Source organism: Sphaerodactylus townsendi, linkage group LG03 (genome assembly GCF_021028975.2).
Source record: "Sphaerodactylus townsendi isolate TG3544 linkage group LG03, MPM_Stown_v2.3, whole genome shotgun sequence".
NCBI classification, from domain to species: Eukaryota; Metazoa; Chordata; class Lepidosauria; order Squamata; family Sphaerodactylidae; genus Sphaerodactylus; species Sphaerodactylus townsendi.
In genome coordinates this window covers 81,695,418-81,711,875 of record NC_059427.1, presented here as the reverse complement: position 1 = coordinate 81,711,875, position 16,458 = coordinate 81,695,418, and the positions used below count along the sequence as shown (strand labels likewise).

Genomic DNA, 16,458 nt, shown 5'->3' with positions numbered 1-16,458 from the left:
ATCCTTCTGAGGTCAGTAAAATGAGTACCCACCTTGCTGAGGGTAAAGCGTAGATGACTGGAAAGGCAATGGAAAACTACTTGGTAAACATAGTTTTGCCTAGTAAATGCAGTGATGTGTCATCACCTCATGGGTCAGTATTGACCCAGTGCTTGAACAAGGGACTGTCTTTGCCTTTTTACCTAGCTACAAGGGAGCAGCAGTGGCATAGTGGTTAAAAGCAGGTGCACTGTAATCTGGAGAACTGGGTTTGATTCCCTGCTCTGCCACTTGAGCTGTGGAGGCTTATCTGGGGAACTAGATTAGCCTGTGCACTCCCACACACGCTAGCTGAGTGACCTTGGGCAAGTCACAGCTTTTTGGAGCTCTCTCAGCCCCACCCATCTCATAGGGTGTTTGTTGTGGTGGGGGGGGGAAGGGAAAGGAGATTGTAAAACCTTTTGAGTCTCCTTACAGGAGACAAAGGGGGGAGAGTATAAATCCAAATTATTATTCTTCTCTTCTTGTTGATGGGCAAAAGGTGCCTTTGCCTTCTGGTCAACATCTTCCTTACTACTTGAACAATGGCCCCTCATTCTCCTAACCTATATGTTTCTGCCTATGTAAACAACAGTCCAGAATGGCCCCCTGTCTGTGTGGAAGAAGTGCATGAAATTGTGCTCAAATGAAAGGACCATAAGGCTCCAGGACCTGACAGGTTCCCCCAGAGTTATTTAAGACCTTTGTTGATTGGTGGGCCCTGGTACTAGCAGTTCTTTTCACATCCGTTAATCAAACAGCTCTTGTTAATCAAACAACTGAGTGGTGGTCCTTTGTTGAGGCGAAAATCCATGAAGTGGGTCTATCATTGGACGCATTGGCTTTAATGAATGCCAATGAGCTAAAGCTGACTATCAAAAAGAGATTATATGATCTTGAGTATAGTTACCTGATGCAGCAGGCAAATAAACACTGCTCTCCCTTGCACTTGGGTATACTGCTAAAACCGTATATCATGGCCAGATATTTCCATTTGGTTTTAGAACCCAAATTGCGACGAGCTCTGACTCTTGCCAGGTGCAATAGTCTCCCTTCAGCTACCACTCAGGGTAGAATACAGAAAGTGCCTTTTAATGAAAGACTTTATCCCTGCAGTTCAGCTTATGAAGAATCAATCCAACACATGATATTACATTGCCCGTTACACAGCTTAGCCAGAAATAAATATCTAGATCCGTGGTTAAAACCCCCCAGTGATAATACTGATCTATCAGTTGTGCTAACTATGCTGGATTGTTGATCTGCAAGTGTATTGGAAGCGTTGGCTAACTTTTTGTGCTCTGTCATTAGCAAATGATTATAACTGTACTGGAGATTGTATTTATTACACTGGTATTGCCACTGTTGCTGTTATATTGTTGCTGTTGTTTTAATTATGCCATTAAAAGTTTATATATAATGCTTCCTATTTGCCATATGAGTTACATTCCCCAGAGGTAATGGGGTAGAGGAGGAGTGTCTGGTGAAGGTGTAGTTGTATGCTCTCTTGTTACTGTCCAGGTAGTCTGCAGTAACCTTGTATGCCAAATGGCTGATGCTCCGAAGTCTCAATGGCTAGGATCCAGCTCTTGCTTAAGAAGGTTTCAGATAGTACATCATGGTTGCCTGAATGAGCTGTAAAAGATGCCTCTTTTGTGAAAACAAGAAGCCTAAAACTAAGTTTGATAAAGGTTGCCATGCTGAATGTGTGGGCCAAGCCAGCCTTGCCCCTGAACACCAAAATCAAACAAGACATCAATCAGGGGAGCTCCTGAATTTATTCATGTATCTAATATTTTAAAAAAATCTGCACTGGTAAAAATCTGCACTGGTTCCTATTCCATTAATAAGTTTGGAGCTGGGCTGGGAGAAAACTTCAGGCAGCAATGGGACATGGGGAATAAAGCAGAGGTGGGGGGTAAGGCTCAGCTCCCCATATACTTTCCCTCCCCCACTTTTATGCAAAATGTGCAGATCAATGGAGAACAGATATGGATGCCACATGACTAGTTTGCCTTAAGGGGTTGGAAGGAAGCCACTTCCTGTTCTATGCTTCAGTTAGGTTTGGCCTCACCTTTTATACCATTGCAAAGGGCTCTAGCCCAAAGATATTCTTTTTTCTGTCTTCATTTGTTTTGTAGTGTTATTGTGTCATATAGTCCTCTTGCAGAGTCATTCCCTTAACTTCAACTGCTATTTCCCCACAATAGCTCAGACGGGACCTTTCACCTGCTGCATGGAAAACACAAGCAGCTTATGAAGCTTCAAAACAGAAGGGAGGGATTTAAAAAATGAGTTTCTAAGCATATGAATATTTCACTTTGGCCTCAAACTAACTGGGAACTAAGAAGTTGAAAGGAGGCATGCCTCAGAACTATGGGGCACACGTTGCCACGAAAGAATGACTGATTAAATTGTGCTTGAATGTACATATTGCATTGTTCCATGCCCTACAGGACCCCCAAACATGTGGTGGTGAGGCACACCTTATTTTGTTAGTTGTCAGGTGCCAGGATGTCAGTATCAGATAAGGAGGACGCTGGCTTGTGGGAAGAGGCAAGCATGTTGTGAGCTCAAAGGAATAAGGAATGCAAAATACTGGGTGAGGGGGAAAGAGGAGACTGTTCTAAGAAGGTGACAAAAAGGGAGGTGGGCAAAGTCTAAAAGTATTTTTTAAAATTTTCATTTACAGCCCAAATTTCTCACCGAAGTTTGCAGCAAATTACAGAGTATAAAACCATCAGGGAGTAGTTAACTGCAATTAACAGTGCAGTAGGATCAGGATTACAGAACTGGACAGCAACAAAAAGAAGAAAAATATTTAAGACAATGAATAATACAGAAAGAAGAGGATTAAGTAGCAGGAGACATCAGCAAGGCAGTAAGATCTATTGCACACCTGGCTCTATGGAATTAAGGAAGAGCAAAACAAGGAAGGAATGGGTGTAGTAATACGTGGGAGGGACAATTGCCCCTGCCCAATCATACCTATGGAGGTGCTCCAGGTGCTGGATCTGTCCTTGACAGTTCAACACGAATATGCTGAAGCTACAGAAGACTAAGCTCCATGTTAACATACAAAATACCCATCCTAAGCCAATACACTATTACATTTCTTCTCAGTGTGTTTCAAGTTAAATATTTACAAAAGGCAAGACTGCTGAGGGCAACGGAAGGGAGAAACTAGGCAGACAAAATTCCAAAGGAGCAGATCATCCAGGGCTCATGAAACCAAGCAAGTCATGTGATTTGACTTCATATGATGCATAGGTAGGCAAGGGGGAGACAGAAGAGGAAACCTTCATCTGGGAGTCCATGTTGAAGCACTGCCCAGCTTGAGATCTCCAAGCCTAATGCAATCCACTTGCTGTTTGCCTTCCAAGTGCTTGACAGCTCCTCTGGAGCAGGTGACAGAAGCAATAGCTTTACTGAACCTCTGTTGGACTAACTCATATGGCTGGTGAGCTACGTACATGTGTTCTGATAGCGTAATCAGAAATAGCAGTTGCTTTGTTGGACCAGACTAAGGTCCAGCAAGACCCACATTCCATGTCTAGCATTGTTGCTGAAGCTAATAAGCAGGATAGCTGGCATTTAGCTATCCAAGTCAAAAGCCATTATCTCCTGTCCATGAATCAATGTAACTTTAAAAAACTATTTAAACTAGTGGTTAACACAACATCTGTTAGGCATTATGAGAAGTATATCTTTACCATGTCATTTCCTAACTGCCTTTTAAATAAAGTAATAAATTATGACACTCATTATATTATAATTAATCATTATAATAAAAATAGTACCACAAATATTTCAGTCTCTCTCATAAAAAGATTATCCAACCCCTGATCCTATGCATGTTCACTCAGAAAATTTTTTAGTTCAATGAGTCTTACTTCTATATGATTGGGCACAGGTCTAAAGATGAGTTCTACTTATATATCACTTTTCCAGAGCAATAACATCCTAGTACCCCATTTTTCAATGTGGAAAAAGCAAAAGTTTACACAATAATCTAAATATGATTGTATCATACATTGTGTAATGGTTTAATATTTGCCACTTCATGTTTAGTCTCTTCTCAACACAGGTTTTGCCTTTCCACAATTAGCTTTACAATGGGTTTTATACTACAGTTCCAATAGTTCTTTCCTGGATTTACTCTGGATTTCTATCCTGGGATTAATTACAAAGGCCAAAAAAGCCCCACTTTCATTTTCCCAAGTTTATCTGGCACAGATAAATCAAAATCTATATTCAGTGTTCCAATGATTCGCACATGGAAGCAAACGACAGAAAGGAAGAACAAGAGATCTGTTCCACAAAGTCCAAGAAATAAAAGGAAAACTTAAACCACAATTAAGCATGCTGAAAAATCAATATGGGAATACATTAACTGAACAGGAAAATAAATAAAGAAAAAGTAGGAACAATAGAAGAATTTTAAAGAAGAGATGAAATGATCTTTTGATGAAGGACCTACAGTGTTGGAAAGTGAAGTGAAAACTGCACTGGAAGAGATTGAGAGGAACAAATCACCAGGAACTGATGAGATGTCAATAGAGTTATTCCAACTCACAACAATGGAGTTCATAAACATTTAAACAAGAACATGCCATCAAATTTTAAATACAAAACATGGCCCACTTACTGGAAATGATCAATTTACAGTCCAGTTCTGAAAAAAAACAGATGTCAAAGCAACTATTGGACCATCACACACAAGTAAAGTAATGCTTTAAATTTTACAACAAAGACTGTTAGCATGTATGGAACAAAAATGCCCGATGATCAAACTGGGTTCAGAAAAGGCAGAGGCACTAGAGATCATATTGCAAATTTACCTTGATTACTCAAGGAATCAAAGGAATTAGTGTAATACCAACATCTAATTGTTTAGATGTGCAATCTGTACTCTGGACAAGAGGCTCCTGTTGGGGCAGATTATGGAGAAACAGAATGGTTTCCGGTTGGCAAAGATGACAAACAAGGATGTATTTTATCTCCCTATCTCTTCAATCTGTATGCAGAACATATCATAAGGAATTTTGGATTACATTTAAATGAAGGTAGAGTACGAGAGTGAAAATTGAGTGGGGGGGAACATCAATAATTTGAGATATGCCAATGATGCCACATTATTGGCAGAAAATAGTGAAGACTTGAAATGACTGCTGCTGAAGATTAAAGCAGAAAGAGCCAAAGCAAAAGAAGACAAAAGTAATGACTACTGAAAAATTACTCAGCTTTAGGACTGACAGGGAGGAAACTGAAATGTTTGAAGATTTTCTATTCCTTGGCTCCATTATCAACCAAAAGGGAAACTGCCACCAAGAAATCAGAAGACTGAGACTGAGAATGATGTGTCACTGGCCACTAAGATCAAGTTAATTCAGGCAATAGTATTCCATATTACTATGTATGGGTGTGAAATTTGGACAGTGAAGAGGGCTGACAGGAAGAAAGTAGATTCCTTTGGAACAGAAAAGTTTTTATCTATTTTGTGTTATAACATTGCCCCTTAAGGAAAACAAAACAGAACAACAACAAAAACCCCTTCCAATTATTTGGCCTTTTAAAAGAATACAGTTTAATGGTTACTGTTGTCTCCTGCTTTTGTGTTGTTTTGTGACTCACATTACCTATCTTTCAGTCTCTGATAAGTGAATTATTCACGAAAGTATAAGTGGTACAAATGTCAGTCATCAAGGTCGGATAGTTGTTTTGTACTATCTATATGTACGATTTAGCAAACTTCACTAGTAGGGATTGAGGAAGCATTAAATTATCCATCATTCAAAGATTTACATAAATGTCAGCAGCAGGAGTTTTGGGGCACATTATGACTTCATAATGGGGAACAGGGATAGTTTCATGGCAAACCAGAGCAAAATATTTTTACATTATCTACAATAAGTTTTTGATGGAGTAATTTATATATGAGATCTGTTAATATTCTGAAGTCTGCATAATTTGGAGGACTTCTCCCAGTATTTTTATTTGTATATTTTAATGCTAAATGTATTTAAAACATGTTATTGTAACTTACAATGCTGCCCACATGTAATTCTTATAGTGCTAATATGTTAATTGACAAACTGAACCTGCAGAAAAAGCTCAACTGATTAAAAAAATAAATAAAACACAAGTGACAAAACCATCACTGGTCTCCTGTGAACTGAACTGACTAATTTGTTATCACTAGATTGCTGAGCAATCCAACTGATTATATGCTCTTGCAGGAGGTAGTTTTACTCTCCCCCCAATTTTGAAGAGAATAATATCTGCAACCAACCTCCAGGAATTCTAATAAATTTAGGTCTTTTTTATTTTCCTCAGAAGCCCATTAAAAATGGATGGGATTTGACACAGAGGATGCTTTCCTGATGTTTGACAGTCACAGTTCCTGTGCTCAGTGCAGCTTAAATTTAGTACTTTTAATATGCCATGTTTTCCAGGAATTCCAATTACTTTCAAGAAGTTTCATGGCAAAGCCTTCCCTCAGACAATGCATATGTTTAACTCTCCCACATTGAGGTGGAGAAATCTTGATTACAAAAGTCCACAAGAAATTGCCTATGTTGTAAATATAGTACTGCATGTTCCCCATTTTCCATCCACTATTAGACTTTTTAAAATTGTTACAGCTATAGACATATATAGGAGGCAGATGAGTACAATCGCCTACCAATCAGGTTTCCTTACCCAATTTATAGATCTTTCCCTCCCTGTTAAAATTGGGGGGAAGGTTATTGAAACACTCTAAACGTTATTCCATAAGAGATCCAAAGGATGTCTGCATGGACATGCAAAGCATTTTCTCATACAAAACTTGGTGGAGTGGTTTGAGCGTGTATGAGTGAAGTGAGGAACAAATCTGGGACAGCCTCACAGATTATACTTTATTTTCTGTCAGGAAAATGTTCAATCACTGCAATATTCTTTGAACTGATGGGAATCGTGAGAATAACCTAACTGGGAGTGCAGCCGCTATTTGGAAGTTCACCTTCAGGAAACTCTGCAAGCGCCCAGCCGAAGCATATTTAAGCACTTTCCTCTGCTCCATTACAGAATTTGTTACTTGCGGGGGGCGGGGCGGGGGGCGGACTGACAGGAAAGCCGGGGAAGTCCACTCACAGCCGGGGAGGTCCACTCACAGCCGCCCCTCATGTTCCCTTTTGTTGGCGATCCCCTTTCCCAAGGAAGGAGGAGCTGCTTTTCTGCTTGAAAAGGGCTGCTGGCCTTTGGCAACGTGTAGGTGTGAGGTAGCATCAAAAGGATAAAAGGCGCGGCTGACTGGTAGGGGTCTGCAGAGGACAGGGAGCTAAGAATAACCCTAAAATGATGCTACCCAGTGGCAAAAGGACCGAAGCCTTGGGGGGTGTGTGTGTGTGTGTGTGTGTGTGTGTGTGTGTGTGTGTGTGTGTGTGTGTGTGTGTGTGTGTGTGTGTGTGTGTGTGTGTGAATTCATTCCGAAAGAAGTACATTTTGAGGAACGCGCAATGAAACAGAATGGAACCGCTCAGTTCATATACTTCTTTTCCTAGCAGGAGTGAGCCCCCCGTTTTCTGCTCAGGAACGGGAAAAATCTCCTTCTGTAGCAAGAGACATTACTCAAAGCGATCGATACACCCATGGCATCCAGTTGCTAAAAGCGCCCCTGATCACCCACGGAGCCCGAAGAAGTGGTACTTGTCCTGTCAGGAAGACTAATCTGCCACTATAAATATTTGGATTGAAACTCGAAAGTTTTGTTTTTTAAACATACACACAAAATAAGATGTATGTTTGAACCTGACCGTCTTCTCCATGCCCCTATGCCTGGCACCTGCGATACCAACAGAGATACGGTGGGAAACGTTTCCTTTCGGGGAATAGAACATCGTACTATTTGGAAAGCGACAGCGGTCGTGTTGGCTGCGCAGATTCGAAGACATTGCTATTCTTTTCTAAAATTGCCATATACAAGCCGCTTATGTAACAATGCAGATTAGAGGTGCAATGCAGATTAGAGGTTAATATACATTAATGCGTTTATTGGGGGGGATTTATGGAGCAATCTCTTTTACAATCTGTCTATTGCCCTTTTCATTTTGTGGTCTCTTAAAAAAAATTAAAAGAAATTTTAAAAAGAACCTTTTTATAAAAAAAAAACCACCCGACTTTATTCTAATAAAATGGGTTTCAGAATAGTACAGATTTCACTCGCTACACACGGGCTTGCCCACGCAATACCAACCGACCCTGCTTGGCTTTTGAGGGCCGATGAGATCTGGCTAGCTTCTGCCGACCTGGTCAGGTGCAGGTATGCATGAAGTCGGTAGTTTTATTCAATACTAAAAAGGAATTCTTTGGGCAGATGGCAGTTCTCAGTTATACTCATTTTACATTAGGAAAATATGAGATGGTGCCCTCAAAGGGAATGCAGGACGCTACTATTATTGATGCTCATTTCGAATTGGAAAGTGCCTCCCCAGCCTCTGGCATGTATACATATCGCATAAATTACCCCGAGGTTTGGGGAAATGGCCAGTCCTGGCTCTGTCTAGAAGGGTTAGGCATTCCTAGACAAGTATCTCCATCCTGGCTCCATGTTTCCCTGGTGACTTGGGAATGTTCCTCAGAAGTAGGAAGAAAATAGATTCGGTGCCAATTTTTGCACGAAGAATGAGACATGTCTTTGGACCAGTTTGTTTTTTAATAACTTGACCCAAGTTAAGTTGGAGATACGAAGCTAAAAGGCAAAAACTTTCCCGCTTTTTCCACTTTAGAAGTCACCGATAGTTTGTTTTTGATCAGATTCTCCAGCTGACGGTTGGAAAAGAAATTCGAGATTGCCAGCTACATGGCACCCATACCTGCCCACAGCCTGGGAAAACTTCCTGAAATACCCCTTCCCCCTCCTTCCTTACGACGCCATTGTGTCCCGAATTCTTTGTATTCTCTGTGATTTTCTCAGGCCTTAGTTTTAAAAGCATACTCTCTCCAAAGGCCTCCCCCCCTCTATCTACTGAGTAATTTGTATCGTTTGGATCCACCCAGTGGCTTCCACTTTGATTCCTGTACTTTGAAATGCAAACCTGCCTTTCAATGCAAATGCTCCGAGAGGTTGGCCCAATAAAACGCCTTTCCTCAGGGAGGTGCCTTTGCAAACTGGGGGGAAAAACTGCTCAAGAAGTTCAGGTGAACCGCTTATCAGGAAGAAGCCGTGAGTTAGCTGCCCGGGCAGGCCAGAGAAGCAGCTGCACTACAGGGCACACTATGTGCGCAGGGCCACTTGGGGATGATGTATGTGGGCTATCTGTTGGATAAGGACACCAACATGTACCCAAACTCGGTCAGGCACCCCAGCCTCAACATCAGTCCGCAGAATTACGTGCCTGTGCCCCCCCAGTACTCGGATTTTGCTGGCTACCACCACGTGCCAGGGATTAACAGCGATCCTCATCATGGTCAGTCCGCGGGTGCCTGGGGTTCTCCGTACGCTCCAGCCAAAGAGGACTGGCACGCTTATGGCGCAGGAGCCCCGTCATCGGTCGCTAGCCCGGGCCAGTTTGGATATAGCCCTCCTGATTTCAATCCAATACAGCCTCCCGGCTCTGGATTGCTGCCTCCTTCCATAAGCGGCTCAGTTCCCCAACTATCCCCAAGCGCGCAAAGGCGCACTCCTTTTGAATGGATGAGACGCAACGTTCCCACCAGCAGCAACAGTGGTAAGAAATCGCCTGCTTCTTTCTGCTCCCTTTGCGAGGGTCGGGGGTCGGAGGAGGTCTGGTTGAGCTCGTAGTGGTAGTCAGTTTCTGCTGTTCTGCCCTTTACTTCTCACTAACTAGTTTCAGTTAGTAGAGTGCACGAGTGAGCTGGCAAGTTTATAAGGTTTACTTTTCATCACCGTTTGCACATCCTCTTGTATACACAAGAGTTTGTGGGCAAATCGCATTTTAAAATGGAAGGGAACTTAAAAGCAGCTGGCTGCAATCCAAGGGCCGTGTCACACATTACAGAATTCCCACATAGGATGAACTTCTACCTAAGAATTCATACAAACCATGATTGTCTTGTCAGACGTACAAATCTGTGGGTTTTCCATTTGATGAACCAGTGGCTGGCTCCCAGGGTGTCTATGGAGCGTAATTGTCACAAATTGATTGCATATCTCAAATAAGAATGAATTGAAATATATCCCAGTGATGTCACTTGCACTTCATTCTAAATTATCATTTTAAGGGTCTGTGTACTGCCAACAGCAAAACCAGCAAAAAGTTGCCCCCCATTAAATCCTGGTTGATTCCATTGATTAAATCTGTTGGATTGTGTGCCCATCCATGTACCTCCTTTCTTTTTCCTTGTGTAGCAGCAAGTGAGCTGCCTGGAATTTTTGTTCTTGGTGGTCAGCAGACCGTTAAGAACAGCTCAAGTGTGGGGGAAGGTATGACATGAGAGGGAGAATCCATGGACATTGCTGTCCTCTCTTCTGCATATGGAAATGGCTTCATTTGGAGGACCTGCATGGTAGGATACACTCAATTGTGTTTAGGTAGAGTTACAGTAATATTCTATTAAATCTTATTCGTTTTTTTCTGATCACATTCAATGTTTATTTATTTTAAGATCCTTGTTAATTCCCTTGACTATAATGAAATATATGTTCTATTTGTGAACAGTATATGTTCTATTTGTGAACAGTATAAACAAATGAGCTTTAGGTTCAGAGTATAAGGTTGAGGATATAAATATGTTTCCTAGAAGCAAATTCTAGGTAGAATTGCAAGGAAACAAGAGTTAAAGCCAGGTGACAATAATTTTTTTCTCTTAAATTATATGGTTTATTGAGTTGAGCAAGGTCATGCACACAGCCAGTAGCTCATCTACATTTTAAGCAATGATTACATTTCCCCCACCTCAGCCTTTCAGTATCTTTGTCAAACACTTCAAGATTCTAGCACTAGGCAGTCATTGAGTCACAAGTTAATTTTTCTCTCATCTAGCAATGAAGTAAACTGTAGAATTCTTGCTCTAACGTAACTGACAAGCCCTGCAGATAAATATTATCACTTGGAGTGACAGACAAGGCAAAATGAAATCACATCAATGGCAAAGACTCTTGATTTGATTTGCCTGGAAAGAAATCACTGACTCCTTTCTGGGCATATCCAGAAAGTATTCATATCTTAACAGTTCCTCATTAAATCAGTCAGGAAATGATGATTTTTTTTAAAAAAAAATTCTGCCATATGAATATACCATAGTAAATGAAAGGCCAATCCACATACTGTTTTTTAAATGACGTTAAGGTGGTCCTTGTTGGAAAGAGCATGCACAAGGAATTGCTATAAACTGTGGGGTATTTTATTTTTTATAAAGTGAGTGCATTATAAAATGTACTTAAAAACTGATAAAAATTTATTCAGAAGATGTGAACACTGACATAAAAGGAGTCTTGGGTTTCTTATGCACATAAACTCTTTTAAATTACATTTTATTTCCCGTAAGGTATGAAGAAGCTCCATGCTCACACACAGCCAAAAAAGCCAGTACACTCTTAGCAGTGTGATGTCAGGCGAAGCTCACTGAAACCAGTGACTTGAAACTGGAATAACTCTGCAAAGGATTGCACAACAGATCAGTTTCTGTGTCCATACAAGCTTCCTACTAAGTGAGGGCATATCAGATGTCAAAACATAAGCAAGGACTCATTCTTACCGCTACTCCTTGCTCTTTTTAAACTTTTTGCCAGGACTTCTCGTACCATAAAATGAGACATCCTTTTGAATGCAGTTATTAATGTGCAACTACATTGAAAAGTTTTGTCTAATCATTTGGTTTCCTTTTTGTCACAAAACAACTATCTTAATTCTGATCTTGAGATCAGGTTATGATTCCTTTTCAGGTCTTTCAGTAGAGATGGAAAAGGAAAATGTCGTCTGATAAAATTGGTCAATATTTATTTTTTCTATAAATATCGTATAAAGGAATTTAACTTGATGGTTAAAACAGCTCACACATGGCCCATTGAATAATCACAAATAACTGGAATCATTCTGATGAACAAAGGTTTTATGCGCAAGAATAAAAAAAGGGGGGGCAGAAATAGAATATGAGGGTTTTAATATATGGGGAAATTGTAGTAATTATTATCTCTAAATCTTCGTTATGTGTTCAGAGAGAATCTATTAAGAACTGGTCTGATCATTTTACCAATATATTGGAGTTTTCTGGAACTGTGTGTCAGTGATTGTTTGTAATGATGATCTTGTGAGCCAGGCAGTGAGAAGCAAGACTTGCATATGGTTTTATGAAAGAAATTAGACCTTTGTAGGATGGATGGCATCTATGTGTCAAAGAACAGATTCTCTGAGTTCTGAAGAAGCTCTTGTTTGCTTTTGTGGAAATTATCCAAAAAAGCATAATACCTTTTATTAAGACCAATCTATGTAACACTGTCTACAAACATGCGCAGAATTCATCATCAGGATGGATGATGGAAACAATAGCAAAGATAGAAATCTTTCAGCTTTCAGCTGTGATAAACCCTTATCGGCATCTTGATGTTCTGATTCTAGCTGGCTAAGTAGAGCAGAAAAAGACCTTTAGATAATAGTATAAAAAGTTTTCCTCTTCCCTCTTTTAACCACCCTGTTCTGGATAACTTGAAAGTTTCCATACTATGTTGTGTTATTTTGATGGCTCTTTTTAAAAAGGGGTATTACACAGCTTTTGTTTTTGGATTTTACTATGAGCCAGTGTGACTATCTACTTTATATTGTAAGCAGTGCATACAAGCATCTACTCATACTCAAAATAGCTTAATACAGATTAGTTATTCTCTAAAACTCTTTACCCTTCCTATTGTATTTGTAAATAGAGCTCTAAAAGGATAGATGTTCCCATCTTTCTGTTCATGCTTACAGTGGGAATTCTCTAATCCCTATCACTGAATATGAGTACAAAACCACAGGGTATTAATTATTCTGTGACAGCTCTCTGGTACTGGTGTGTGATGTAAATCAATTTGTGTGATTGTTCTGTGAGAAATAATGCATTGTGAAGTGAATTTTTTTGAATGTGTGAACCTGTTTGAGGGAGATTATGAGAGATTGTGAATAATCTGAGGGATGAGCTGACTTTCTGTATTCTGTATTTAAGAGGTAGTCTCTTTTCATCAGTTGTTACTGGTTGTGGCAAACGTGGGCTTTGTACTGAAGAAGCTGGGGTTCCAAATTTGTAACTTGTGGGTTTACTGTTCGGATAATTTATTTCTTAAACTCCATCCATCGCAGGGCTCAAGTGCTTGATGATCACCTCCATTTAATGTTGGCAACATCCCTGTGAAGTAAGGGCTTGACCTATTCAAGTCCCAGAGGAGTCAAGTGAAAGGACATTGTAAAATGAACGAGTTTATGAAGTCTGACTCTCCCTCCAGTTGCTTAAGACCACCAGCTCGGTTTTTCTCACACGAGTTTCGGGTTTTCAAAATGCCGCCTAAACCCGTGAGAAAAGAGTGGGTTGAAGAGATCATAAATGACTTGGTTTATGTGGGTTAGAAGCAACAGATTCTGGGAGGAAGGAAGGAGCGCGCGTGCGGCCAGCGAACTTTCTCGCCGAGCCAACTGGTCGCGCGCCTACTGCCCTGGGAGCGGGCTGGCTTCTTCGCGCTTCTCTTGATTCCAGGCAGCGTTCCTCGTTGAGCGCGTGCGCGTGTTCCCGCTGAACTCTTGAACTCGGGGCAGGAAGGAGCTAATCCAGAGGGCTCCTCGATGGGAAAGTGGAAGTCTCTCCGCAGGGAAACGCAAATGAACATTGTGGGGAAAGGCCCCGCAGTGCTTTCCAGTTCAAAGGCGGCAGGGAGAAGAGACGCCCAATGAAAAGGGCCGCAAGCGCCTCCCTCGAGCCCCGTGCGAATTTACAAGCGTGCCCCTTTGTCATACAGACAGGCAGTGGTTGCTCATGCAGCAGGATGCCCGTATTGTCCTCGGCTTTGTGGGCTGGGAAGCAGGGCTCTTGGTGCCCTTTGAAGCTGGGCCATCTTGAAGCACTTTCGTTTTCCTAGATGGGCCAAGCAAACCCAACCAACCGATAGCAGTGGAAGGAATGCCAACTGGTAGCAGTGGAAGGAATGATCGCACCCTGCCCTCTTTTCCCAAAAGAAATTGCCTGCCCAGGCTGTCGATTCTTGGGATTTATCCTTATGAACTGGAGTTAGTGATTTGTGAGAGGTGTCATGGAATAAAGCAGCATTTGCACAAACGCACACAAACATACTGCACAGAGAGAGATTATGGTTGTTGGCAATCCTACAAAGCCACTGGACTTTGAACAATCCAGGTGCTTAAATCTCATTGGGAGAGATCTGAGCACATATTTAACATTTTATTTTTAAAAAAATTATGAATATTTTCACCCCACCTTACACAGACTCTCTAGGTGGCTCACAATAAAGTTAAAATAATTAAAAATTACCAAAGAATTTCTTTTAAAGCATGCATCAAATGCTCTTTTCTGAATAAACACAGCCTTGACATTAATTTATGTATATTTTCTCTCTAAGGCAAATTTGCAATCATGAAGGGTGAGAAGACGTGATAGAAACAATAGCTTATCACCATCAGCAATATGGGATGGGGTGAGGGAATTCCAAAATTCAACATTTCCCAAAACATTTTCAATGCTATATTTTTTCAGAGGGAAAATGTCCACCTCACAAAAGCAAATATATTCTGTTTATCTATAGTTGTTAGGGTTATTATTCTGTAAATCAATCACACTAGATGGACTGATTTGAGGTATTATGAAGCATGAACAAATCCTAGTCCTTATCCATGGTCTAGGCTTGTACAAGATGCATTTGCCTTCTTTTGCAACATTATTTACATTTTGCAAACATTAAAAATGTTACATTATTTATTGGAATTGGAAAATTTTCTAGAAAAAAAATCACATCCTGATCCTGATGAAGGAAACAGTACATCAAGAGACAGAGAAATACTAAATGTGATTTGGTATGACTACCGTATTCTTAAGTCCAGAGTTTTATGGAAGACACATGATGTGGTAGTTTTGTGGATGTCCAGCAGGTCTGTGTTTGGTCTGTGCATAGCTATTCATTATTTGAACCTTGAGTTTCATGATGGAAAAAAACGAGGAATATATTAACTAGGGCTTCCCCTTTTGTGATGGGGTTTTTAAATACCACTTCTACTTGATATGTACTCATTTGTGTTGCCTGCAGTAACAGTTCCCAATGTATCAATGCTGACTTGAGGTAACACATTGTTAACATATATCTGGCATGCACAGAATTGATTTGAAACAGTATTGGTACATGACACGGCAGTGTTTAGAATGTGCAACCTGTTTCTGTAAAGGTACACAGAACAGGTAGCAATTGGCCCTGATTTTGTTGGCCCAACATGCCAATAAATACGCTTTGATCATTTGTCAGACTGATTTCAAAGTGACTAGATTACCTTAACATGAGATGCTTCAGTTTGATAATTTCAACTTGTGCATACTATTAATAGTTGCTTTCCTAATTCAGCTATAAATTTGTTTTGATAGGTAGTCTGAGAATGACACTGGGAAGGAATTATTCCATCCCTTTTTTCTTTTATACAGTACCTAACATGTTGTTGGTAATAGTACTAACAATAAAATCAGCATCCAATGGAAAATTAAGTCAAACACTAGAATGGAATTGAGGTTAAAAAAGTTTTTAAAAGCATTTTTGATTATGCTGAAATGGTGATCTATGCTAAATCACCGATTAGGCTAAAATGGTGAAAAGTTGCTCCTATCTTTTCTGGCCTAAGAAGGTAATACCCTGTTATATGCAACTGAAGAAATATTACCAATGTTCCCTCAATCACAGCCTCAGTCACTATAAAAGAAACATTCTTTTTCCTTTGTTCATGTATTCAACCTTACACACTTTACCCATGCTACAATTTGATCCTTCTACTGAAATTAAGAGGGGGGGGGGGTTGGAAGAGCTTGATCATAGAGAAGGTTAGAAATCTGTTGAGTGTTAGGAGAAAATCATATAAATCAGGAAATTGGAAATCAGTCAAATTAGTTCCGTTGTAGATTCAAATGACATGAAGCTCTGGATTCAGACATTTGGAATGATTTAATTTTCTGCCAATGCAAACCGTCTTCATTTTAACTCTCTTAGGCTGATTCTGCATGGGCCAAAAACAGCAGTGTGAAGGGTTTAAAATGGTGTAAAAAGGTTTATACTGTTTTCACACCGTTTTCACACCACTGTTTTTGGCCCATGCGGAATCAGCCTTAGTTCTTTGTATACAAGAGAGATTTAGTAAGTGGCTGGCTTCTGAGCACATGATTTTTACATAATAATATAAAAATTTACAATTATTTTAAAACAATTTTAGTAAAAAAAAATCTTAAGAGTGTAGGAAACCATAAATAAGGGGGGATTTTTAA

At 40.2% G+C, this 16,458-nt stretch overlaps 1 protein-coding gene across 1 annotated transcript in view; it reads left to right on the top strand.

The window, feature by feature from the left end:
* Window positions 1-9,301: 9,301 nt before the first annotated feature.
* The window catches only part of CDX1 (caudal type homeobox 1), a 44,929-nt gene continuing 37,772 nt past the window's right edge, over window positions 9,302-16,458 (top strand). Inside the window, exon 1 of the mRNA XM_048491007.1 lies at window positions 9,302-9,728. Coding sequence (XP_048346964.1) covers window positions 9,302-9,728 — 427 coding nt within the window. The remainder of the gene's footprint in view (window positions 9,729-16,458) is intronic.